At 45.3% G+C, this 26,829-nt stretch overlaps 1 protein-coding gene across 5 annotated transcripts in view; it reads right to left on the bottom strand.

Annotated features, from left to right (window-relative positions):
- RBM20 (RNA binding motif protein 20) overlaps positions 1–26,829 on the bottom strand; it is a 194,601-nt gene that overhangs the window by 27,214 nt on the left and 140,558 nt on the right. For all 5 annotated transcript variants that reach the window (XM_043925729.1, XM_043925734.1, XM_043925731.1 and 2 more), the window contains exons 4-7: positions 24,373–24,464; positions 23,497–23,594; positions 11,001–11,144; positions 7,612–7,743 (exon numbers count right to left, since the gene is read on the bottom strand). In XM_043925729.1, coding sequence (XP_043781664.1) covers positions 7,612–7,743; positions 11,001–11,144; positions 23,497–23,594; positions 24,373–24,464 — 466 coding nt within the window. The remainder of the gene's footprint in view (positions 1–7,611; positions 7,744–11,000; positions 11,145–23,496; positions 23,595–24,372; positions 24,465–26,829) is intronic.

Here is a 26,829-nt window from a genome sequence, read left to right as displayed (position 1 = left end):
AAGCCCTTAGTCTATAATGTCAATTTTTTACAAATAATTTTCTTAGGAAATGTAATTAACTGTTCTTTATATCCTTATTTTTTTCCCCCTATGTATTGGGTTGGCCAAAAAGTGTGTTTAAACCCAAATGAAGTTTTTGGCCAACCCAACACTTAACAAAGGATCATGAAATCTTAGAGCCTATATGGATGTCAGGTATCACCAAACACCTCATCTTATAGATGTGAGACCCAGGGCCAAAGATATGAAGTGAGCTCCATGAGCTGGGTGCACAGCCACTGATCTGTGTTACTGATGCCATTGAGGGTTGTGCTGAGGAATAACAGAGGGAGGAGAGAATTAAGGAGGAGCCTCCTGTGGTTTCAGAGGAGACGTCAGGGCTAGGACTTAGGGAAGGGATGTAAAATGTTCAAGCCAGGGAAGGATCACTTGTCAACTTGAATCACAAGAGAAGAGAAGAGAAGTCAGTGATCGATACCACTGTGGTTATAAAGGAGGAGGGGGAGGTCAAGAGCCAGACCATCCTATTCAATAAAACGCTCAGGAGCTAGCACAGGTCAGGATACCCACCTGAGAGCAGGCCTCACAGTTTTGGCAAATGATCCCTTTCATCTGACCGTAGCTATAAAGGTGGCCCCTCTATAAGCCTACGAAGTGTCACCTATGAGCAACTAGATCACCCAAGCCCTGCACAGCCAACTTGCACCCTAACTGCTTAGACTGGACCAGAAGCAGCAACCCAAGGCAAGGGAAGCAAGGGAAGGAGCTGGGGCTGTGGGTCTGCATGAAGAAGAAGGCTCCTGCCAGAGTGCCTCCTTCCACCCCACTGCAGACCACCTGTCCACCTGCCTGAGTTGTTGGTAGAACGAGAAGGTTGATCTGAACCCCTGAGTGGTCTTCTTCCTGCCTGTCCCCTCTTGGACCACAAAGTGAAAGTTGCCTCCTGCATCATCCCAGGAAAGGCCAGCCTGGGATGGCTGGTCCTTAGGAGACCCACAGTATCACTGCCTCCATGTGGGCCAGCCTGGGAAAGCCCGTGAGAGCCATCAAGACCAAGAGCAGAGACGTGGGACAAGATCTGCTGGCACCAGGCAGGCCCAAATCTGTCCTCACCCTGCCAAGCTGGAACAGCCCAAGATTAATGAATGTGCCCCCACAGCGGGTGAAATGTACCATGGCAACTTTTCAAAACATCCAAATTCCCTGAGGGGGCTGGATCAGGGACTTTCTGTAGCAAAAAGAGTCCCCAGGGCCCCCAACACCCTTCTTCTACCCTCTAGAACCTCAGGTCCTCATGACTGTCCTTCTAGTCTGGACCCAGAAAAGCCTGGGGTGAGAGGAGGGGCCTGGTCAGGGAGCAGCTGAGGTTCTGTTGGTTACCCAGGGCAGCAGCAGGGTGGGCTTGAGACCCGCAGGGAGGAGCAGGTCAGGCCAGTGTCACAGCCAGAGGTGTTCTAGGAGCTCTCGGACCCTACTGACCTCCATCGTTACAGACAACAGCCCCTCGGGCCCTCCTCTTTCTGGATGCCTTGCTGGTGAGGGGGCAGAGCTGGCCAGTCAGGCACCACAGATAAAAACATCCTCAGTGGCCCAATGCAATCCCCTGGGGGTCAGAGAGGTGCTTCTAGAGTTCTCTGGGGGCTAGAAGAGCCTCTTCAGGGCTTAAATATTTCCTTGCCCTTATTTTCTCAACCACAGAACAGCTTTGTGAGGCCAGTCAGCCCAGCGCCCCCTGAATTTGCTTTTATTCAGGTGGCATGGCTGGGTGAAGCAGGGAATGGGCTTGTTGACCAGCAGCAGCACTGGGCCCCTCATGGAACGATGAGTTTCATGCCACGATGACTGGCTGGAGAGATGGAGGGATGGGTTGCAGAGAAAGGCCACAACAATCTGCAAACACTATATGCTGGAGATGGCGGTCACAGGCACCGTGACTCCCTGCTCCGAGGACCGGAGGTCAGTTCCTCTATTTTAAGTGATAATTCCAAACTGTTGGCACTCTCTGGCCCAAACACCCTGCCAACTGCCATCTGAGAAGGAGTCAGAAGTGGCCAAAGGCTTTCAAATAACAGAATCAACTTTTCACAACCCTAAGAAAAGCCTCTCTCAACCTTCCTCTTCAGGCCTGGCCTCATTATCTTGTGGTTAAAGGTATAAAGGAAGCAGGTAAAAGAAAGCCATAATCACTGCAGAGGAGTGGAAAAAGAAGAGGATGGAGTAGGTGTGTGATGATGTTTGGATATACCTCTTTATTGTAGAATACTTCAAACACACACAGAAGTGGACAGGATGGTATATTAACACACACACCCCGACAATGAATCCATTTCCACTGTCAACCAGCCCCCAGGGGACCACTTACAATGCTCTCTGTCAACACATCTTGCTGCTTTAAGGCAAGAGTGAGATTCCAAGCCCCATACAGTCCCAGGGAAGTATGATCTCACAGGGAGTCTCCGTGGATGAAGAATCTCCACCCAGGAAGAGCAGCCCAGCCTTGCTGCCAGCTGGCAGGGTCACCTGGGGTCATGGCTTGTTGCCTGTGGGAGACTCACCTTCTCCACCTATAAAGGTGAGATAATGAGGCCCACCTGGCATCCACTGAGAGCCTCGGGGCAGAGAGCGCGGTCCTGATAAAGGCCACGGAATGCTGGGCCAGCATAAAAGAAGCCGCTAGAGAGTTTCGTGCCTCCTGACCCCTCCTTGGCTGTTTCATTTGTCTCAAGAGCCTTAGGAAGACGCTGACACCTTGCAGATGAGCCCTGAACTTGTCAGAGCCACGTACTGTCACAGCATCCCTGATTATTTCTGTATCACTGTGCTTTCCAGGCTCTCCATCTCTTCTCACCCACCTCCTGCCCGGAAGCCCCCTCTCTGTTTAGTTGCCTCATCCTTCAAGGCTCTACTCGGGAATCTCTCCCTTCTTGACACCACCAAGTCATACGGCCTTTTGCCACTGATCTTCTAGGAACTTGGAATGGATGCACTCAGGTTTAAATCATGAGATTAACTTCTCTGCCCAGTGAGATAGCAAACTTTCCCCCAAGTGAGGACCTTTCTCATGTTCACTGTAGCTCTTGGCACCACATCTTACATGGAAAAGACCCTCAGTCATCATTTACTGATTTATTCTCCTTAACCAAGAGATCATGGATCACTCACAAGACTGCTTCCCAGGGCCAAAGACTGTCTCTGTGGGTAGAAGGCTGGCAAGACCAATGGCTCTGAAAATAGGCCCACTGTTCCCAAACCACCTGGAGCCTCAGTTCCACCCCAATCTACCTGATGAGAGTCCCTGGGCAAGAGGACTTGAACACTTCCCTGACAGTTCTCTGATGGAGTGACTGGAACACACAGTTTTAAACTACTGCAGGTTCCCTTCTGCATGTGAGATGCTATGATTCTGGAGAAGTCTCTACAGAATAATCAGTCTTCTCATGCAGGTCTGCAGGAAGGAAAACACTCACTTTTTATCATTCTTTCAGATTTTCTCACTCATTTCACATGTTTGTAGGACACCTATTGTGTGAAAGTTACTGTCCCAAATGCCCTGAGGAATAGAATCTCAGCCACAAAAGAGTGAGACAAGATTACCAGCATGAGGAAATATTTGAGGAAAGGAGAAATGCCTTAAAAAAAAAAAATCTCTCCTTCTTCCTCCTCCACTTTGTCTGGTGAGCAAAAGGTAAAATAACAGGAGAAAGACCAATCAAAATCTCCCCTACCTCTGCAAGCCCTGGCGGGACCCCACGTGGTGGCCCTTTGGCCCAGAGACACATATGGACACAGTGCTTTGCTGTCTGCCTCCCCAGGAACCACCCCCTCGTCTCCAGCCTGCTCCCAGGATGCAGCAGGTGACATGGTCTGACCAATCACAGCACAGCTACAGGGGCTGGCTCAGGGAAGCGCATGTATCAGAAGGACTTCCCTGGTATCACTAGGAAAAACTCTGGCTTTCTCTTGGTGAAGGAAAATGGGAGGCCGAGGAGCCAGAGATGCTGGAGTCACTGAAGCCATCACGCCACCTAGAGGAGAGAGCCAGGGGCTGTCAGGGGCTGTCAGGGGCCATCCCAGGGAGACCCCAACAAGGCCAAGGGAACAACAGAAAGCAGAGCGGACAGAAACCGAGACCTAATGATAGCACTTGGGTCCTGAATCCAGCCATGCCTGCAACCCAGGGCTACTCTTGTTTTTTTCGGTTCCATGAGCCAATACATTCTTTTATTTACATTAGCCAGTATGCTTTAATGGAGATAAATTTCTGTCACTTGCAGAGAAAGTCCAAGCTGATTCATGTCAACATGGGAACCATAATACACCCGTTACTATGTAATTGAAACAAGCTCTAAGATGCTTTCACGTAGAGGCAGTGTGACTACTTGGGGAGCACAAAATCCTCGCTAAAGGTCAGGATCAATGCGTTCTGGCCACTTAGAGTGTGCTACAAGGACCAGAAACATTGACATCTCCCGGGAGCTCGTGAGAAATGCAGAATCACAGCCCTGACCCAGGCCTACTGAATCAGAAATTTCAACAAGATCCACAAGTCATGTGTGTGCATGCTGAAGTTTGAGAAGCTGTGAGAATACCATCTCAGCTGCTTAATGACTGGATGACTGTAAGCAAATTATCTGATTTCTCTTTTTTTTTCACATGGACAACGGAGATCATAAAAACACAATATGGATATGCACAAAGAGTGCAAAAACAAAACAGTCCTAAGATACAATCATGACTCTTCCAGTAACTATGATCTTGGGTCAGTTACTAAACTTCTATGAGGCTCAGTTTCCTTGTCTGTAGAACTGATAATAATACCCGTCCGACAGGACTGATGTCAGGATCAGTAGATAATGTCTTAAAGTGCTTGGCACATCACTTGACCCAGGACTCAATTAAAGGTACATATTCTCATTATTATTGTTGTACTATTTTAATTACTGTTATTATCCACCCTACACACGTCACAGGGGAGGGTGATTGTGAGACTCAAAGAGACCATGTATAAAAAAAAAAAAAAGATGCTTAAAACAAAAGAACACAAGGTATAGTCTGTTACTGATCTAGAAACTGAGGTTCACAGAGGTGAAGCAATTTGTCCCAGGTCATCAAAGCAGGAGGTAGAGGCCAGGCTGGTGCTACCACCCTCCAATCTGGGATAGGTCACATGGTTGTTGATGGTTCTATGTTTATGTGCTCTTCCTGCCACCAGCCTGTGAGTTCCTCTGCAGACTTGTTGCCGCCATATTCATGGCCCAGTTCCCACTCACAATGAGCACTCAGTGAACATTAGCTGAATGCAAACTTTGATCATCTGACCCATTTAACCCATAGTTTTTGCACCACCACAAAAGACCTCCCTTGATAAGGGACCTCGGTGCCGTGGTACTTTAAGAAGCAGAGTACTGCAGTTAATCCTAACTTGAGCCTTGTGACAACATCTCATTTGGAGACCAAAGCTCCCCTGGGAATTCAGTGCAGAAATTCAATTCTAGCCCCAGGGCAGAATCAGGGAGAACAAGAACTTTGGGTACAAAATGGGGCAGGATCTTTTACTTGTCTGAGAAAAACAACAGGCTTTCAGGAGCTGGGAAAAAAATGCCAGGTTCTGCCTAAAGCTGAATTGTTGGCAAAGGAACTTCAGAAGCAATAATGCAAGCAAAGCAGAATCAGAACTTCAGCAACTGGTCGACGTATTACCAGTCTACATATGTAGACTTGTCAGAATCTAGTCCTAGCAAGAAACAGCTGCTAAGCCTTTGTGTTCTGACTTGAGCCTTGAAGGCTGATTAAGGGCTTCAGGTATTGAGCAAAATGGACCCTCAGTAAATGTGGAATGAGCTGAAGTGAACCAGAAAATCCCTATTAAATAGGACAGTAGAAAGTACGAAAGTACAAAATAAAAAGCTAGATTTAACCACAAATATGGCATTAATTACAACAAATCCAAATGGACTCAGTGATCCAGTCAAGAAAACTCCTGCAAACCAACAGGAAGATACAATCTAAAACAAATGCATGGGCAAAGGACTTAGAAATTTCCCACCAGAGAAGATCTAGGTGGAATAACCAACAAACACATGCAAAATTGCTCAGCCTCAATTAATACGGAAAATAAAAAATAAAGCCATGATAAACCATCACACTCTTCCCCAGAGGGGCAAAAAATTAAAAAGTTGGACAAGACGAAGTATTAGCAAGAAGGGGAGCTGATGAAAACTCTCAGACACTACTAGTAGGAATGCTATCATCTAGCAAAGTTGAGGGTAAGCATGCCTGGTGATCCAGCAATTCTACTTCTAGTTAGGTAGTTCCCCTAATTATACACTCATGTACATGGGTACTGAAATAACATGTTTGAAAATGTTCACAGTAGCACTTGTCCCTACTACCCTAAAACTGGAAATAACCCAAATGTCCATCAACAGTGGAATGGACAAACAAATCTATACTCATACAATGGAAATTTACATAGCAGTGAAAATAGACACACCCAACATAGATGGCATAATGTTGAATGAAAGAATACAGTATGATTCCATTCACAAAAAACTCAAAAACAGGCAAAACTAAACTGCAGTGTTAAGGAAGGCATGGAGAGGAAGTAAATAATAAATGGAAAAGCAAGGAAATGATTATCTTTAGAGTTAGGAAAGTGGAAAGAAGAGTTGAACATAAAAAGGGACTCATGGGAGCTTCTGGGTGCTGTCTGTGTCCTATTTCTTGACTTTGGTAGTGGTTTTACGGGGTTTATGGAAGTTCACCATCATTACTTTTTCAGTTGTACAATACAAAATTAGTATTTTTTGTTGTTGTTATACTTTACAATAAAACAAAAAAGAAAGGAAAAAAGAAAGGTAGAACAAGCTAAAACAAAGATAAAAGCCCTGTCTGAAATGATCTCAGTTCAATCCTGAGTTTGGACAATGGCCGACTCAGTCATGTGCTGTTTAGAAGAATTTCTGTGGACCTTAAGGCATAAATGGGGGCTTCCCTGGCTCAGCTGGTATAGAATCTGCCTGCAATATGGGAGACCTGGGTTCCATCCCTGGGTTGGGAAGAGCCCCTAGAGAAGGGAAAAGCTACCAATGCCAGTATTCTGGCCTGGAGAATTCCATGGACTGTAAAGTCCATGGGGTTGCAAAGAGTCGGACATGGCTGAGCGACTTTGACTTAAGGCATAAATACAGAGGATGGAGGGGAGAATAAAAGATCAAGAGGTGACAGAGGAAGAAAAAGTAACTGAATACCTGTCTGAGTAGAGAAGGAAGTTACATTCAGAGGTTTATGCCTGGAACTCTAACCTCTGAAAAAGCAACCACCTTTCCCTCTCGCTTTATCTTTTAAGACTTCCCTTAAAATCGTTCTTGGGTCCCAGGTAGGTAGCCATCCAGTCTCAAGCACCCCTTTGCACCCTGCCCTTACCTCAATAAGCACGTTTCTTGCCATGTTAGAATGGGTTTGCCTTCCCATGTGATATCCTCGAAGGCAGTGGATACTTTTTGGATTTTTTCCTTTGTCTCCTTCCCACCAGCACTCAGGCCAATGGCTGACAAGGAGACACTCAGCTGATGTTTGCTGAACAACTGAATGAAGGAGAGGGTGCTTTACCTTCAGCTGCAGTTCCTTGTATCTCTTGGACATCCGAATGAGCAATTTCTCCCCATTGATCATGGCAGATTTTTCTTGGTAATACTGGACCATGGCCTGGGCAGCCTCTGTGTAAGCCATCTCTAAAAAGGCCTAGGAAAGAAAGGAGGAACAGACATTGGACTTGACTTGAATGGTCTTAAAGGAAATTCCATACAAGGTGTGACTCCACGTATATAAATTTCAAGAACAGGCAGAACAAATTGATGGTAGTAAAAGTTATAGCTGAGTTTCCCTCGGGGTTGGGGGTGGATATTGATTAGGCAGGGAAACGAGGAAATCTTCTGGGGTTCTGGAAATGTTCTCTGTACTTGCACAGTAACCCCTGGTGGCTCAGATGGTAAAGAATCTGCCTTCAATGCAGGAGACCTGAGTTTAATCCCTGGGTTGAGAAGATCCCCTGGAGGAGGACATGGCAACTCATTCCAGTGTTATGCCTGGAGAATCCCATGGACAGAGGAGCCTGACAGGCTACAATCCATGGGGTCGCAAGAGTCAGACACAGCTTAATGACTAAACCACCACCGACACATGTAAAAGAGCTTCTCTGATGGCTCAGTGGTAAAGAATCTGCCTGCAATACGGGAGACACAGGAGATCTGGGTTTGATCCCTGGGTCAGGAAGATCCACTGGAGAAGGAAATGGCAACCCACTCCAGTAGTCTTGCCTGAAAAAATGGACAGAGGAGCCTGGTGGGTTACAGTCTAACAGATTGCAAAGGGTTGGACACAACTGAGCAACTAAGTACACACGTGTGAAAAATGAATGGAGCTCTACACTTAAGACTGGGGCCTCTCCGGTGGCTCAGACGGTAAAGAATCTGCCTGCAATGCAAGCGACCCAGGTACAATCCCTGCGTCAGGAAGATCCCCTGGAGAAAGGAATGGCCACCCACTCCAGTATTCTTGCCTGGAGAATCCCACAGACAAAGGAGCCTAGCAGGCTACAGTCCATGGGGTCACAAAGAGTCAGACATGACTGACTGACTAAGCGCTCACACACTTAAGATTAGTGCATTTTAGAGTATGTGTTTTATACCTCAATAAAAAGGAAAAAAATTCAATACAAGGAAAAGAACTTTCTTTGATCCCATCTGTTCAAAGAGACCTATTTATTAACTTTAGCAAAAGAGCTTATTATAAGATGCCCCCCCCTCCTGATCTCCATGGTTACCAAACATTATTCTTAATTACGTACGTCCATCTGTGGCTACAGCATGCCACAGGAGCCCCTTGGGTTGGGAGAGTCCATTAATCCACAGATTCCTGAGAGGAGGGACTGAGTCTGTTGCACAAGTGACCTTGGGCTGATCCCTGCAAAACTTGCTAGTCAGTGGTGCCAATGGCAGGAGACAGACACAAGTCCTGGGTATCTGAACTCTCAATTTCTTAGCAAAGAAATACTCTAAAAAACCACGGAGGTTTCGGAGGCTTGAAGGAAGGCCATGTCTTTGTGAGCTGGAGAGAGAGGAAACAGTTGTTTCCACAGTATTTCTCCTCTTTAACTGTTCTAATATAAACCTTTACAAAGAAATGGGCTTTTCCACTCAATTGACGCTACAGGGAGTTGCTACATAGACTTTTTTTTTTTTTGGCCACACTGAGCGTCTTGCAGGATTTCAGATCTCTGATCAGGGATTGAACCTGGGCCATACCAGTGAAAGCCAGAATCCTAATCACTAGGTCACCAGTGAACTCCCTGCATAGATTGTTTTGACTGACTTGTCAGTTTGCCCCAGGAGCTGCAGTGACAGACTGGTCACTGTTATTGTATCTTAGATTCAATGGGTTTGTATTGATACCATCCTCATGATGCAACGAACTGGTCAAGTGACCATTGACTGATCAATGCAACTTCTCAACATCAATGTTGAGAAGGAAACATGGTCTGTGACCAGAGAGCCCTCACTGCGAGCCCTCACCTCCCATTCCCTTGAACTGTATGGGCTAAACAAGCTCATCCCCCCCACTTCCCTCACATTTGCTTTTGAATTTCAGTCATGCCTTTCTCTGTGCTGTCGCAGTCCATGGCAGAGAAGGGTTGGAGACCAAAAAGTCAGGGTTCTTTACAGTCTTATTTCAAAATCCACCACTCAGCTTTCTAAGTGTCTCTTTTTAAAAATGTTTTATTTTTATACAATTTTTAAAGGTTACTTTCCATTTACAGTTATGACACAATATTGGCTGCATTTTCTGTGTCATATAATACACCCCGAGCCTATGTTACACCCAATAGTTTGTATCTCCCACTGGTCCACCTATATTGCCCCTACCCCCACCCCATTAGTAACCACTAGTTGTTTCTCTATATTTATGAGTCTGCTTCTTTTATGTTATACTCACTAGTTTGCTGTACATTTTAGATTCCACAATATAAGCTCTAACTGTCTGACTCTAAGTGCCTCATTCTTCACGCCAACATTTTAGCACCTCTAGCTTTCACCTGTCACAGGGAAATAAAATGAACCCAGTGAATCTCACTGCATTCATGTTGCAAGCTGAATTTTGGAAATTTGCCCAAAGTAGAATTCTGAGAAGGAGGAATGAAGCGACTACACGAGTAGTCTAAGCCCAGGTTGACGGAGGAAGACCCCTGATGATCCAAGGTGGCTTTGATTTTCCAAAGTTCATGCCTTAATTAAGAAAAGAATTTCTCCTGTGCCTGTTCCTCTGATTCCTAAAGTTAAAATAGTCATTAAAAATAAAAGACTAAATGTTCTTACTTCTGACCAGTCTCTATATAAATTCCTCTCCTGACTTTAGAAATGAAGACAAACATAACCCCCAAAGACTCAATCCACATGGGTTGAGGGTTCTTAGTTCCTTAGATTCACCATGCATCCATTAATTCCCACCTACTCTCCTGCTATGAGAGCCAAGAGCCTTGGATGTCAACACCAAGGATCAGTGAAAAATACCTCTTCCCGCTCAGTTGTTGGCTGGCTCAAAATCCACGTGCCATCAGAGATGAGAAACGTAGAAGGTGAGAAAGACTAGCATTAGCTCAGGGAGCGGGTAATACAGTGAAAAGACTCGAGTTCATGGATTTCTGTTTTAGGAACCAGCTGGCTTTTCTATGTTAAGGAACACTTCATTCCAAAACACATCCTCACCTCCAGGTAACTCGCAAAGGCCTGGGCCCATCACAAGAAGGGTAAAGTGAAACCAGAGGAAACAAAACACCACCACCGATGATGAAAATCTCGGTGCTGCACCAGCAGGAGGCCAGCTGTGTATTACCCCTTTATGTTACGAACAACTTCTTTTTAAAAAAAAAAAAATTACATAGTTCCCCTCCACCAGTGTGTGGTTTATCCGGTACCTACCAGTGTGAACGTGCCCAGACTTACCTGATTAGTCGACTTCATGAGGATGTAATTAGTGACCTTGCCAAAGGGCAGCCCCAGGTTAATGACGTCATTCTCTGTGCAGCTTCCCTCTGGCAGGTTGCAGATGTGGACCACGCGGCCGGCGCCCGTTTTCCGCTGGGCAAACTAACAGGAACAAAGACCTGTGGTTGGTTTTCAAAAGACATTTCCTTCCTGCACTCCATTCCAGATGCTCCTAATGGCTATCTTCCCCCCAAATAATGATCGCAAGACTAAAGCTTACAAAGTGAATGCAGAAAAAGAATCCATTCGCAGACACATATAAAACATTGATTTTATACCATCTCTACACAGAAGATTCATACATTTTTAACGAGCAATCCTATCCAGCCTTGATAAAGAGACTGGGAAATGGGCATATCCATACACTGCTTGTGGGAAGTTATATATAGACAATCTTTTGAGAATATACTTTGGCAATATTGGATAAAACTTAAAATATATAGGGTTCTCCTTTCAGTTTTTCCATAAGATGTTATGGAAATTTTTTGGCCAATTCAATACATAGCCCAGGATCATGCCATCCCACTTTTGGAAATCTTACCTACAGAAATAAATTCACCAATATGTAAATACATACAAGGACTTTTATTATAGTTAGCTTATTATAAAAAATTTACAACTTATTGCCAAAACTTTTGGAAACAGCCTGAATGTCCAAGGATAGGATAATGACTGAGTGATGGTTCACACATATGATGGAAAACTATGCAGCCATGAAGAGGAAGTGGTAGATGAGCTGATCAGGACAAAAATTTTAAGGCAGATTGAGTAAAAAACAGTTGCCAAGTACAGATGCAGTATAACGCTATTCTGCTAAAACAAAATAAAAACCCAAAAATGTATGAGAAAAAGATGAAGCAAGTGTTGTAAAATCTTGACAGTTACTGGAACTAGGGGATCAGTACATATGGGTTAATTACACTTGTCTCTACTGTTTTGTATGTTTGAAATTTTTCACAATGAAAACATTTTAAAGGATATCATCACAGACAGAGACACGTGGGAGGGCACATATCCACCTGTCAGTACTGGTTATCTTCAAAGAGCAGAACTGGAGGAGAGTAGGGGAGAGATGTTTAACCTATTTCTTATATATCTTGTATCATTTGACTTATAGTTTTTTAAAAACCCAATAAAGAAAAAAGAACATAGAAAGGATTGGTGAACCTAATACGTACACAGAGACATTCATAAGAACAATCTTTGGTTTAGGACAGTGGCTTTCAAACCTTCGTTAGCCCTGAAATCCTTTCTTCAAACAAAAGCTTGCCCACCAGCCCAACATATTCAACACCTAAAGAGGAGCTGCTTTAGACAAACGTTATGGTCCAACACCCTGACGCCACCCTCCACCCAAGAGTCCCAAAGGCGCCTCTAAGGAACACAGTTCAGAAACAAAGACCTGGGCCTAATCATAGCTCTTGGAGGGAGGAAGTGTGTCTGTTTGGTCTGTGCAAACCTTAATCAGCCTGGAGTCTCCAGGAGGTTCAAGAATTAGTAGCCATAAGCCAACCCAAAGTGGAAGAGAAGGATGCAATTTTCTAAACCCATACTAACAGCATAGCCCATATTTGTATAATCACTATCTTGTGTGATAAATGAACTTCAACATCTAATTACATTTGATGTAGGTCCTACTCAGCTATGGGAATACAGTGGGCAAGTCTGAGGTCTCATCCCTAACAGGGGCTAATACTTGGGTAATTCTACCATGAAAAGTCTTCATTTTTCTCATCTGGGCTGAGGACAGTTAGAGTCAGTCAAGAATTTCCTTGGATGGTTCAGCCCTGAATTGGAGAAACCCATGTGCCTCTTTCAGACCTCCCTCTCTGCAGTGTCCAGAGGTCAAGCATTTCCCAAAGGGGGAGAGTCCTCCGTGCGTGGCCCGGGCAGCTGCCAGAGCATGTGTGCGCCTCCCTAAGGTGCAAAGAGAGCTCTCCATAAGCTGGGAGGCTTTGAGTGTGAGCCTGGCTCAGAAGAACTGTGTCCTTCTCCAGGGGTGACGGGAGGAGAGCTAAGAGGCAGGATCTTTGCCTCTCACTAGGGTGAGGAGGCCAAACCAAGATGCTGACCCAGCTGAGTTCTTGGGCTGGGCAAAGTTGCCAGTCCTCTGAGTTCATCAACAAAAGGACTGAGGCTGGGTACTCTGCTGGCTTCTCTTAGCTGGGCACGTTTCTGTCCACGTGACTCTGCTATGGTCGGCCGGGCTCATGTTTGCTCAGACCACGGGGCAGACACGCAGGGAGGTTCTGGGCCCCTCCAGCTCCTTGCCTGTCCTGTTGCCCAGTGACTGGGCACAAAGGCCAGTGCCTCCCTGATCATCTCCTGCAGATTAAAAGAGCAACTCAAGAGGCTTTTATCTGAGGGTTAGTGCAGCAACTGCTGCTGAGGGCAGAGCCTGCCTCTGAGAAATAAACACTTTCAAGGCTACAGATCACCTAAGAACAAGATGAAGTCACGCTGCAGACAGGTTACAAAGGTGCCAAAATAAATGGGTGTCGATTAAGGTTTTCATTTAAATTTTAAAAGTACCTTGCAGCAACATGGATGGACCTAGAGACTATCACACTAAGTGAAGTAAGTCAGAGAAAGACAAGTATCACATCACTTACATGTGCAATCAACACAAATGATGCAAAGGAACTTATTTATGAAACAGAAATAGACTCACAGACATAGAGAACGAATTTATGACAACCAAAGGGGAAAGTGGTGGAGGGATAAATAAGGAGTTTGAGATTAACAGTTATACACTACTATATATATAAGACAGATAAAAATAAAAAACCTACTATATGGCACAGGGAACTATATTCAATATCTTAACCTATAATGAAAAAGTCTGGAAAAAAAAAAAAAGATATATATAACAATCGCTTTGCCGTACACCTGACACTAATACTACACTGTAAATCAACTGCACCTCAATAAAAAGTTGTTCATTTTGGAAAACAATTAAAAATAAAGTACCAATTTACATATAAAAAAAAAGTACATTTCATGGATGTACCCCCTGCATTGGGAGGCAGAGTCTTAACCACTGGACCACTGGGGAAGTCCTTAGAAACATTTCCTATGTGTTGTACTGTTTTGCAAATATTCAATTTAAGATAGTTCAGTCTACATTCTGTGAGTGATCTAAAATATCTTTTTTACTTAATTAGGTTTAAAATCATATTTGATTCATAAAGGGCATAGAGTTATATGTATAATCACTCTAGTCTGTCCTTGATCAGTTCATATAAAACATGGCTACTATTTGCCTTATGTCCCATGGGAGATCTAAATGATGAGGGAGAAAGGGTAGGAGGAAGGGAGGATATGGTCCAGGTGGTACTTCTAAAGTCTGCTCACCAGGATCACAGACGATCATGAGTGCCCTGGAGCACGATGTTGTACACTTATTCCCAACCTGGGTTCTCTAAGAAGCCCAAGTCCTGAAGGGCCTTTGAAGGTAATAGTGTATCAAGAAAGGAGTGTGTGTGTGTGTGTGTGTGTGTGTGTTGGAGTATAGTTGTTTTATACTGCTGCGTCAGTTTCTGCTATGCAGCAAAGTGAATCAGCTATACATACATATACATACATCCCTTAAAGAAGGATGGTTACTTTCAACACTAAAAAAAAAACCCAAGTTGAAATCATTGAGTTTCTTTACTAATAAGGTAACCTTTGGTTAGATCTCTAGGCTGATGAGAAAGGGTGACTCATATATCTGCTATAATAAAAAATGGGTAACTAGTTAATTACTCACTAAACTCACTAGTATAAGTACTTTGGCAAATAGATAGTACTTTGCCAAACATGAAATGCAGGACAGGGGCTGCTTGAGGTAGGAGTGAATAATTTAAAAGGGTCTGGGCTGTAAAAACCGCAAGACTTTCTGATGTAGTAAAAAAAAACAAAAAAAAACGCTGAACTTGGAAGACAGAGGACTGGATTTTAGACCCAGCTCAGCTACTGATTAGGGGCATGACAAGGACAAACTGGCTTTCCTTTGGGGGCCTGAGTTCCCCAGTGTCTGGAATGAGGGAGTTAGTCTCTATGTCTCAAGTCCCTTCCAGATGTAAAATAGCCATGCTTATGTGGCTCAGCATTCTAAAATTCCACTCGTCTCAGAAGCCTTGCCAAGCTAAACCCTAAGATCCAGGATAATGATAAGTTTCCCCAACTGTGCTGGGCACACACAGGAAACCTGCATCTTTTCCACCCCCTGTCCCAATGAATGTAATGCCTGTCTTTCCACTCTGTGTGATCAGCCATTTCAGCACGCATACATGCACAAGGACAGTCATCGTTCAGACAGGCCTGTCTGTGTTGGTGATGGTCTCCTCTTTACAGAACTGAAGGTGAGCTCCAAGCAGGGAGCACCTTGCCCATGTGTCTGCCCCCCTGAATGACTGTGCCTTCTGAATGAACGAGAGGAGTTGAGATCATACACTGAGATAAACTAAACACACACAGGGGCCTGCTACCACCCTGAGGACAGACACATCAGGTGTGTGCCTCTGATCTCCAGGCACTAGGGTCAGGGCAGCAGGAGCATCAAGACAGACCTGGGTCTGCTCTCCAGGGACGACCATGAGCAAGGGGCTGAATTTCTCCAAGCTTATTTTGCTTCTCTATAAAATAGGGAAAATAAAAACTGATTCCATAGGACAAAAAATGCTACAATGTATTACTATATAAAGTGTCTTCATGCAGAGCCTGGTGTCAGCAAGCTTCTATAAATGAATACTTGTTCCTTTCTATCCTGCGACAGTTCAAGAATGTGCTGGGCTTCCTGGGTGGTGCTAGTGGTAAAGAATCTACCTGCAAATGAAACAGACGTAAGTGACAGACGTGGGTTCGATCCCTGGGTCAGGAAGATCTCCTGGAGGAGAGCATGGCAACCCACTCTAGTGTTCTTGCCTGGGAAATGCCATGGACAGAGGAGCCTGGCAAGCTACCATCCATTGGGTTGCAAAGAGTTGGACATGACTGAAGTGACTTATCACGCACACACGTGACGCTACTGGACAGGGAAGAAAATGTAACTGTACTATGATGATGTAAGACAACGTCTGTGTTCTTAGGAAATTCATGCTGATGTAGTTATGGGTGAAGAGGTACAGTGACTCCAATAGTTCAGGAGAAACATGCATATAGATCATTGGATGGATGAATGGACAGATGGATGGAAGGACAGATGATACAGAGAGACAGAGAGGCACAGAGAAAGCGTGATAAAGTAAATCAGCCAAAATGTAAAAATGTAGTGAATCTAAGTAAAGGTTATATGGGGTTCTTATATTGTTCTTGCAACTTTTCCATAAGTCTAAATTAAATTAAAATTTGAAATTACAAAAATAAATTTTAAAAGATGTGCTGTGGGGCAGAGCAGCAGCTGGACTTAGAATCGTGAGCCTGGTGTTGATGGGCTCCACTAACATCCCACCCACTAATGCTCTCCTGGGAGGCACACAGGTGACAGGTGCCTTTGAAACTTTCTGGTCCATGGTCAAGTCTCTAAGAGAGCTAAGGTGTCTGGGTGGTAACTGAAGCCTTCATTACTAACCTGGGGGGACAATCATCGGTCACCAGCCCAGGGGATGCTTCAGTCAGCTCACAAGCTAGCATGACATGGCATGCCCCCATGTGCAATCAGGGCCCTGGGTACATTTTCACTGGCTGGAGCCACTCATTTAAACCCAGATGCTGCTTCTGGACTTCCCCAGTGGTCCAGTGTTTAAGAATCCACCTGCCAATGCAGGAGACATGGGTTCGATCCCTGGTGGGGGAAGATTCCACGTGCCTTGGGGCAACTAAACCCATGTGCTGCAACTACTGAGCCTGCGCTCTAGAGTCCAAGAGCCGCAACTACTGAAGTCTGCATCCTCTAGAGCCTGTGCTCTGCAACAAGAGAAGCCACTGCAACAAGAACCCCGCGCATCACAGCTATAATAGAGTAGCCCCCACTCACAGCAACTAGCAAAAGCCCATGCACAGAAAGGAAGACCTAGCGCAGCCATAAATGAATAAAGCAAAACCAGCCACTGCTTCTAATGGTTCATGCGACTGGGTCCAAGACCTCTCCAGTCCCTCGCAGATCTTTTATGGATGCGTGGAAATGTGAGAAGAGCAGACTTGTATAGGAAGATTCTGAGACCTTTCAATGCCCTCTGATGCAAGAGGGAACAGACTTCGAAGATGAGTTCAAAGAAAAGACCCGGTTTCAATAATTCACAGAGCTGTCATAAAAATGTGGCTCTGGGCAAGAGGCACCCAGGGTGAGAGAAGTCTCTCAATCTGCTTTTAAGAGTTACAGTATGGAGTCGATCTTCAATAAACCATTTTCTCTGCTACAGCCTCATCCCCTCTAGGTGTGACCTAATTTCACCTAGCACACAGTTTGTAGGCCTCTGCTGGGTTTGTGCTAAACATACCTGAGGACAGACACAGGGCAAACATTTATTTCTCATGGGGTTGATTTTGAACATACCATGCAGACAGTGAATGGGCACGGGCTTTATAGCTATGGATCTTGGTGTAACTTGGAGGGTAGAAACAGATGTCTTTATTGACACTTTCAAATACTTTATAAAGCATATTAGCTTTGAGTTAGAGAAAATCTACTTTTATTGGTGCTGGATTGCCTCTGGGTCTTGGGTGGCTCACATGCCCAGCAACTTTAACATCACTGTAAACTTCAGAGTCACAGAATTTTAAAACTGGGAGGTTCCAAGCCCAGCAGCGTGTGTGATGTCCCAGGAAAAACTGCCTTGGCCTGGAATATAGTAACCATCTCATGCCTCAGGAAAACTGTAGATGGGGGCGTTAGGGTTGGAAAGAGTGCTACCTGGGAGTCAGAATGAGCCATTTCAGTAAGGAAGTAGTACATTGCATCTGCTACAAAATAGCTCCTGGCACTTCCCCAGTGGTCCAGTGGCTAAGACCGAGCTCCCAATGCAGGGGGCCCATGTTCCATCCCTGGTCAGAGAACTAGATCCCTCATGCTACAACAAAAGATCCTGCATGCTGCAATGAAAATTGAAAATCCCACATGCTCAACTAAGACCTGTTGCAGCCAAATAAATAAATACTTTAAAAAAAGAGAGAGATCATCTGGTCCACACTCCTCTGCGTGTACAGACACTGATGGCTGGGAGAAGGTAAGAAACTTAATCTGTGGGCAATGACGTGGTGGTAGATTTGTGATTACAACTCAAGTCTCACTGAAAAACCATTCAATTGCAGACTGGATAAATTACGGTAAATGTCTACAATAGATAGTGTTACAGCATCAGAACAGTGCTTTATGTTCAGATGTGAAAGTTCAGTTCAGTCACTCAGTCACGTCCAACTCTTTTTGACCCCATGCACTGCAGCACATATTTTCAGATGTGAAAAGATGTCTATAAATTGATTAAAATATGTCTTGAGAATTTAAGTGAAAAAACCAAGTCCCACTATAGACAATACAACAGGATCTGATTTTCCCCCAAATATACACTTAACAGTAAGTAAATATGCACAGGTACACTAGCTAGAGACAGACAGTGATAGCTGAAGACATTTACTTTTAGTTTTCGATACAGGGTTGGATTTTCTATTTTGTATCCTTCTGTTACTGTTTAACATTTACATCATTTTACTATTTTTGCAGCAACAAAAAAATTCAGATTTGTAAACAGAAAAGAAAAAAAAGACCCATGCAGATCTTCTGTTTTTTCATTCTTTGCTCTCTTCGAAAACACACAAGGTGACCCTTGCCGAGGGGACAAGAGCAAGGATAGAGCTGGAATGGTGGAGGAGGGGAAGGGTATTTGCCACATCGGTTACTACTCTTCACGCCCTATGGGGGGTCAGGAGACCAGGTGCTCTGAGCCATGGACCTAAGAGGCCAGGGTGGAGAGACAGGTGTTCTAGAAACAGCCAGCAATCTGAGGGGCATCCTATGACTTAAACCTCTGGCTTCTCACAACATTTCTCCTTCCCTGTGCCTCGGTTTCTTTATTCACAGACGTTTTCTGGTGAACAAGGTTCTAGCGAGAAAGAAACCATAAAAACAATGCATGTCATCCCCAGCCAGGGAAGACCCATCTGAGGCCGTAGCGCTAAATAAACTCTAAGGTGTCTGTGAAAACTGCGAAGCGACTTTATGGGGACAGTCAGCAGGCAAAGTGCATCTCAGGCATGCACAAGAAGACTATTTACAGGCTGAGAAGGCCCCTATGGCCCCTTCCAGAAACCTGATTACTCTGTTTATGACGACTCGGGCAGCCAAGGATAAAGTGCCTCTGCTCCCTCAAATGGCGGCAGCTTAAGTGAAAGTGAACACCCTTCTCCTGGGATCCTGGAGTTGGAGGGGAGGGGCCAGGGACAGACACAAATCACCCACCTCCAGCAAACAGCACACAACTGTCACTTCAGTGCCCCATCTCTGCCAGAAACAAACACAGAAAGGCTTGCATTTCTACCGAATTGAGATAAGTGCAAATTCAGCCAGTAGACGGGTTGTATGGTCATTTTAGATTTCGTGGCAGTTCAGATACCCCCTGAAGTCTCTGTCACGCCATGGAACCCCATGTGGCTGTTCCCTGCTTAAAAACAGGGGGCTTTAGAAGGAAGAAGGCTTCCCTGGTGGGTCAAATGGTAAAGAATCTGCTTGCAGTTCACAAGACCCAGGTTCTTTGCCTGGGTCAGGAAGATCCCTCAAAGAAGCAAATGGCTACCCACTCCAGTATTCTTGCCTGGAGAATTCCATGGACAGAGGAGCCTGGCGGGGGCTACAGCCCATGGTGTCGCAAAGAGTTGGACATGACTGAATGATTAACATACACACTTTTCAGATGGAAGAACTGTTCTCTGCTCCACAAACAATAGTTATATGACAGTGGCCGAGTCCTGATGGTTTCTGCTTTTACTCAACAAAATGTGTTTCTGAAAAGATAAATGTTAGCGGAATCAGGCATAAAAAGCCCTGGTACTCAACAGGAAAACACTTCTGGAGGAAAAGGCATGAAAGCCTTCATGGGTGTCTACGGGGGCAGGAAGGGAGGAAGTGGGAGCAATTTCAGTGTCCTCTTTAAATATTTCTTTTCTGCTTGAGTTTTCATAAAAAGCATAAATTATGTAAGCAGGAAACACAATAGAAGTGTATATGCAAAAGGAGCTCTCTGGCACTCATGGAGCCTGTAAAAAGTGCCCTTTGGTAACAGATTAACCACTCCTTGGTGTAACTGCTTATCTTTGGAGACCAGCAACTGCAGACAAAAAAAGAATCAATAATTCCTCTGAGGGACTCTAACGCTATTTAAAGAAGCCTTGCAAAGTATTTTTCAGTAGTGGATTCATCAGGTCATTTCTCGGCTTGTCTTCACAAGTCAATATTTTTGGATTTCAGGTTTTTCTAAAGAAACACACCTACATTTGATTGCATTTGTCAGAAACGGCAACAAGAGGACCAGAAGGATGAACCGGCACTGATGCTGCAGGGACCAGCTGGAGAAAACTCTGTCCTTGTCCTCCAAATATCCTCGGGAAGCTCATGTGACCAAAGAGACTTCATAACTTACAACGATAAAATCAGTCAGATGACACCTCTTCGCGTCCACTGAGTGTGTACAAATGCCTCCAAACGTCTGGGTTCATCTTGGGAGACCCTGTCACGGTGCCGAAGAATTCGGCTGCCAGGTCTGACGGCCTCTTCACCTTTTGCTCCATGGCAGCTGCTGACTGAGGCCCAAGAAGACCTCATCACCCCCAAGACAGCCTGAGAGGCTGCTAAGCAGCTTGTGGAGTGAAAGCTGGGGAGGGGCAGGGGAGAACGTACTAAGGAGAGAATCATCATGACGAGAGACCTCAGAGATGAGCAGTAGGGCTTAGTGGTTAAAAGTGAGGCTTCGAGAGCCAGGTCCCTTGAGTCCAAATCCCAGGGTTGCCTTTTACCAGCTGGGTGACCTTAGGCAGGGAATTTAGTCCCTCTGTGCTTCGCTCGGTTTTCTCACCCCACAGGGTTGTCTAGGGGATTAAATGACTTAATACATACAAAAATGCTAAGAAAGTATTGAGCACCATATAATAACAGCTATTGTGATTATCATCTGACTACGTCTGGGCTCTCCCTCACCTTTCTGCTGCCACAGCACAGAAAGCAAAATGTTTCTTGTGTTGCTTCTCAGGCTCAAGCCAGATGAACGTCCCATCTCTAGGCGTCCAGAGGAAGCTGAACTCACAAATGAACACAAGTCAGCACATTGCTGGGGCCTGCCCCTTGCCTGGGTAAAGCCCTTCCGTGGGAACCTCTCAGCTTCTCAGGGGGAGCAGACGAGACTAGAGGGATTCCCAGACAGAGTCGTGCAGGAGGAATGCTGACCCTGAGACCAGCCCCTAATCACATGGCCAGCAGACAGGGCACAGGTTTGTCTGAGCATAGCACGGGTTTCCCCACAACAGGTTAAACGGTCTCATGCTCAATACCAGCCATTATTACTGCTCACACGCTGCACGGTTCACTAATTCTTGTCACTGACACGGTCTCCTTTGACCTTCACAAGGGCAGCACATTGGTCTGCCCTAAGCCTCACTCCCACCTTACCACTCAGACCATCAAATCAGAAGAGGGTGCTCAAATGGCCACAAAGATGCTCCAAGATCAGCAGCATCATCAGAAGGCTCACAAGCCAAAATGGAAACCCAACTTCAAAAGTCACTATCAGGGGAGTATTTGCCCCACTTGAGGAAAAGGAGTCTCACAGAAGTAAAGTGACTTGTCTGAGGCCACACAGCAGCGGGCGGTACTTGAACTGGGGCTCTGGGCCTGTGGTTCACAGGTCAGGACCAGAGGATGTGGCTAAGGCACAGGCCGACACAGAGGTGACCTGCCCTTCTCTCCTTGCCCCACTCAGCCCCCGCCCCTTTATACAGGGCTCACCTGACATCGTCTCTCTTTCCTGTGTCCAGATCCCTGGCCCACCTGCCCCTCAGTCCTGCCTCCCCCATCTGGGTCACAGCCCCCTCTGCTCAGTGCTGGGGTCCTAGAGTGGGCAGAGAGCTGGCTCCCTGGTCCACAGTGTGGGAAAACAGGCCCTGGGTGGGAGCCGTGCCAGAGCTGCCAGCGCCGGCATCAGACACGAGGTTGTGGAATCCGGCGTCTGACTCAAAGACAAATGACAGGTTCACTGAACCCACCCTCTCTCCTGGAACTGACCCAACGCTGCCACTGACCAGCCGTGGCTTTCCATCTGAAGACTGCAGAGAGAAACCACAACGTTCTCTCTCACCAAAACATGGGCTGCAGGCAGGGGCGCCCCCTTGAAGCACTTCTCCCCGAAACACAAACAAACAGACACAAAAACAGAAATTGCGGTCCAAGCAGGCCTCGCTTCTCATCATGAACTTCCTCACCTCCCCACTCACTCAGCACCCAAGGTCTAAACCTAAACATCTCAGCTTGCTCTTCCCAAGCTTTGCTTCAATGCCCTCACACGTGGAGAGGATGGCATGTGGGGAGACTGGCTCTCCTGAGCTGGAGAAGAAAGAGCCTGCAGCTACTCACATGACAAACTGGGGAAAAAAAAAAAACAAAAAACCCACAGATTCAGGCAAAACCACACAGACACTTGCCCTCAAGCAGAGTTGGGTCAGACGCAGAGGGTGAGGTGATTAGATAGCATCACCGACTCAATAGACATGAATTTGAGCAAATTCCGGGAGATAGTGAAGGACAGAGGAGGCTGGTGTATTATAGTTCACAGAGTCACAAAGAGCCAGACACGACCTAGCGACTGAACAACAACAAGTTCGCTTTACGGGGGGCTCTGTGGCTCAACCCCTTCCACGTGTTTCCTGGGGAGGAAAGGGAGCTGGGTAGATCCTGGGAGACAGGCTACACGGAGTGGGAGAAGCAAGTGTGGAGAGCAAGTTGTCACAATTGGTGGAAAAAAGAGGGATGACGCCTTAGAGCTTTGGGGACCAAAGTGCACATTGTAGAGAAGAAGGAACACAAACACAACTAAAAAAAAGCGTCATGCAGATGTCACCATCTCCCCAAGGAGCCAAAAATAACCATGAGTGCCGAGTCCTAACTTTTCAAACACATTTTCTCTTTCTGTTCAAGTTTCAGAATAACCCACTCAAAGGAAACGGTCCACTTCAATAAAATGTCAAAGTGCTAGAAAACACACAACACACACACACAGACCTCAAACTTATTTCGTTCTAAACCAGGACCAAATGCTAGAAAGTCTTTGAGTGCTTTCAATTTGAAGAAATTAAGTCAGATTTTTAATCTGTGTGTTTCAACCCCAGTGGGACTGAATTAAACAACGTTGACCTCTGCTTTCCTGCCCTTCACGAAACGCCATCTGTACCTGCTTCACCCAGCCTCCTCTGCACCTCTACACCCAGGCAGAGAAGGTGGTAAAAATGCTTCAATGATGACAAGTGACAACGGAGAAAACGCTTCTGTACTCACATTTGTCCCTGGGGAAGCTGAAGGGAATGCGGGACTTGACTGAGTAAAGGACCTCGCAGGAATGGTCGTGTATGACGTTCCAAGATTTGAGGCGTAATCTAAATGGCAAATTACACAAAATCAAGTGAAAACCCAGTCATTTCCTTGATCTTCAGAAGTCCTTGTTTATGGATATGTGCAAGAGTCATTCCCCTCCCCATTTAAAAAATAAAAATGACTTTTTGGTCAAATGTTCTTTTTAAAAATAATTAAAGATAGCTTTTCTTTCTGGAAATAAATCATTCAAAAGAAATTTTTTAAAGTGGTAAGGCAAACATAATAATAAATAACTGGGTTAACCCCCACCCCACAAAAGTCATTATCAGGACAGAAGCGGGAAGGGAAAAATGAAAATTCCCTTTTAATATAGTGATTAGTGATTGGCATGATTATACTTCTGAGTGTGCTGATAACCAGCAAAGCTTTAGGTCTAAAACACGTAGAAAACATCAAAGAGCCCAGAGAGCAAATCTAATGCCTCTTAGCATCTTGGGATCTGTTTGCTTTACAGATGTCTGAGGAGGGCACATCAGGGACATTTGGTTAATAAAGATGAGGCACAAGAAACCTTTGGGAGGGGACTTTCCTGGCAATCCAGTGGTTAAGGCTTTGCCTTCCAATGCAGGAGGGTTGGGTTCAATTCCTGGTAGAGGAGCTAACATCCCACATGCCTCTCGGCCAAAAAACCAAAACATAAGACAGAAGCAGTATTGTAACAAATTTAATAAAGACTTTAAAAATGGTCCACACACACAAAAAATCTTAAATAAAAAAAGAAAGAAGCCTTTGGGAAACTGCTTTCTGCTTCAGGCTGCTGACCCATGGGCCACTCCTCACCTTCTGCCCCAGCGGGGTTATAAACAGCTGTGCTGTTGGGAGAGGCACACAGCGTTCCCTCTGCCGGACCGAGGACACACCGCACACCAGCGCTGGAAGGGTGAGAAAGGGGAACTGGTTACTCAACAGGTTAAACAAAGAATTGCCATGTGACCCAGAAATTTCATTAAGACACTCAGACCCCAAACAGTAGAAAATAGATGTTCAAACCAAAACTTGTACACAAATTGTTCACAGCAGCCCTATTCATAACGGCCCAAAGGTAGAAACACCCCAAATATAGATCAGAAGTTGAATGGATAAGCGAAATGTTTTTATATATATGAATATTATTCAACCATATAAAGGCTACGTATGCTACAATGTGGGTTGCATTGAAAATACTACGCTAAGTGAAAAAACCCACAAAAGGTCACAAATTATCTGAGTCTATTTATATAAAATGTCTAGAAGAAGCATATCCGTGGGAAGAGAAAGCAAATTAGTGGTCCCCAGGGCCTGGGGGTGGGGAAGGGGATGCTCAGTGACTACCTAATGGGTATGGGTTTCCCTGGGGGTGATGAAAATGTGGAACTGAGAGTCGTCCTATTTACACAACTTTGTGAATGTGTTAAGTACCACTGAATTGTATACTTTAACATGGTTAATATGGTGAATCTTATGTGAATTTTACCACAATAAAATGATGGGGAACCAGAAAAGAAATGGTTTTTTAAAATCAATGTTTAAAATTGTGTAAAATAACCTAAAACTAAGATCATGGCATCCGGTCCCATCACTTCATGACAAATAGATGGGGAAACAGTGGAAACAGTGGCTGACTTTATTTTTTGGGGCTCCAAAATCACTGCAGATGGTGATTGCAGCCATGAAATTAAAGGGAAGGAAAGTTATGACCAACCTAGACAGCATATTAAAAAGCAGAGACATTACTTTGTCAACAAAGGTCCGTCTAGTCAAGGCTATGGTTTTTCCAGTAGTCATGTATGGATGTGAGAGTTGGACTATAAAGAAAGATGAGCACCGAAGAAATGATGCTTTTGAACTGTGGTGTTGGAGAAGACTCTTGAGAGTCCCTTGAACTGCAAGGAGATCCAACCAGTCCATCCTAAAGGAAATCAGTGCTGAATATTCATTGGAAGGACTGATGCTGAAGCTGAAACTCCAATCCTTTGGCCACCTGATGCGAAGAGCTGACTCATCTGAAAAGACCCTGATGCTGGGAAAGATTGAGGGCAGGAGGAGAAGGGGACGACAGAGGATGAGATGGTTGGATGGCATCACCAATTCAATGGACATGAGTTTGGGTAAACTCGGGAGTTGGTGATGGACCGGGAGGCCTGGCATGCTGCAGTTCATGGGGTTGCAAAGAGTCGGACACGACTGAGCGACTGAACTGAACTGAACCTAAAACTTACTATCTTAACCATTTTTAAGTGTACAGTTCAGTAGCATTAACTACATTCACATTGTTTGGCCACCATCACCACCATCCAGCTCCAGAAGAACTCTATCTTGTAAAACTGAAACTGTACCCATTTACCACTAACTCCCCAAACCCCTCTTCTGGCCCCGGCAGCCTCCATTCTATTTTATGTCTCCATGAATCTGAGTTCTCTTCTGTAAGTGGAATCATACAGCGTTTGTCCTTTTGTGACGGGCTTATCTCACTTAGCATAACCTCCACCCATGTTGTTGCACATGTATGACATTCCTTCCTTTTGAAGGCTGAATGATATTTCACCGTAAACATAGACCACATGTGTTCATGTATTCATCTATCCTGGACATTTAGGTTGCTTCCTACCTTTTGGTTATTGTGAATAAGAAAGAGAGGCCTTTTGCATGAGTTCAGTTCTAAATAGTTAACCCCATCTTCTATTCTACTTCCCCGGGCCAGGACTCTTCTTTTCTACAACACCCTCGACACCGGTCTTCAGGTATCTGCCTTTTCCCCCTACCACCTGAATTCTCAGCATGGCAGCTGGGGTCCCAGTCAATGAAGCCAGAGCACATTCCTCATCTGCTCAGCCCTCCAGGGTTCCAGCTGCACACAGATCAAAGTAAAAGTCCTCTCGAGGAGCCAGAGTGCTCAGGATGGGGCCCGACCACTTCCCTGGCTCTTCCCCCCAGGGACTCCATGCTGCTCACACTGATGCTGCTGAGCATCCCTGGACCACACCAGGACCTTCAAAGTTGCCGTCCCTTCTGCCAGGAATGCTGGTCCCCCCGGCAGTCATGGCTCATTCCACACCCCCCTGGTATCTCTTCAATGGGGTCTCCCTGCCACCAGCCCCTGTGAGTGAATGCACACATACTTATGTACATACACACACTCGCTCTTTCTCTCCCTTTCTCTGCCCTGATGCTGTTTTCTGTTTTCTCTTTAGCATTTACACCAGAGATGCTATTGGGTTGGCCAAAAAGTTCATTCGGGTTCTTCTGTATGATGTCTTG

Source organism: Cervus elaphus, chromosome 15 (genome assembly GCF_910594005.1).
Source record: "Cervus elaphus chromosome 15, mCerEla1.1, whole genome shotgun sequence".
In the NCBI taxonomy this organism is placed as follows: domain Eukaryota; kingdom Metazoa; phylum Chordata; class Mammalia; order Artiodactyla; family Cervidae; genus Cervus; species Cervus elaphus.
Note: the sequence above shows the minus strand (reverse complement) of the source record. Positions and strands in the feature narration are given on the sequence as shown.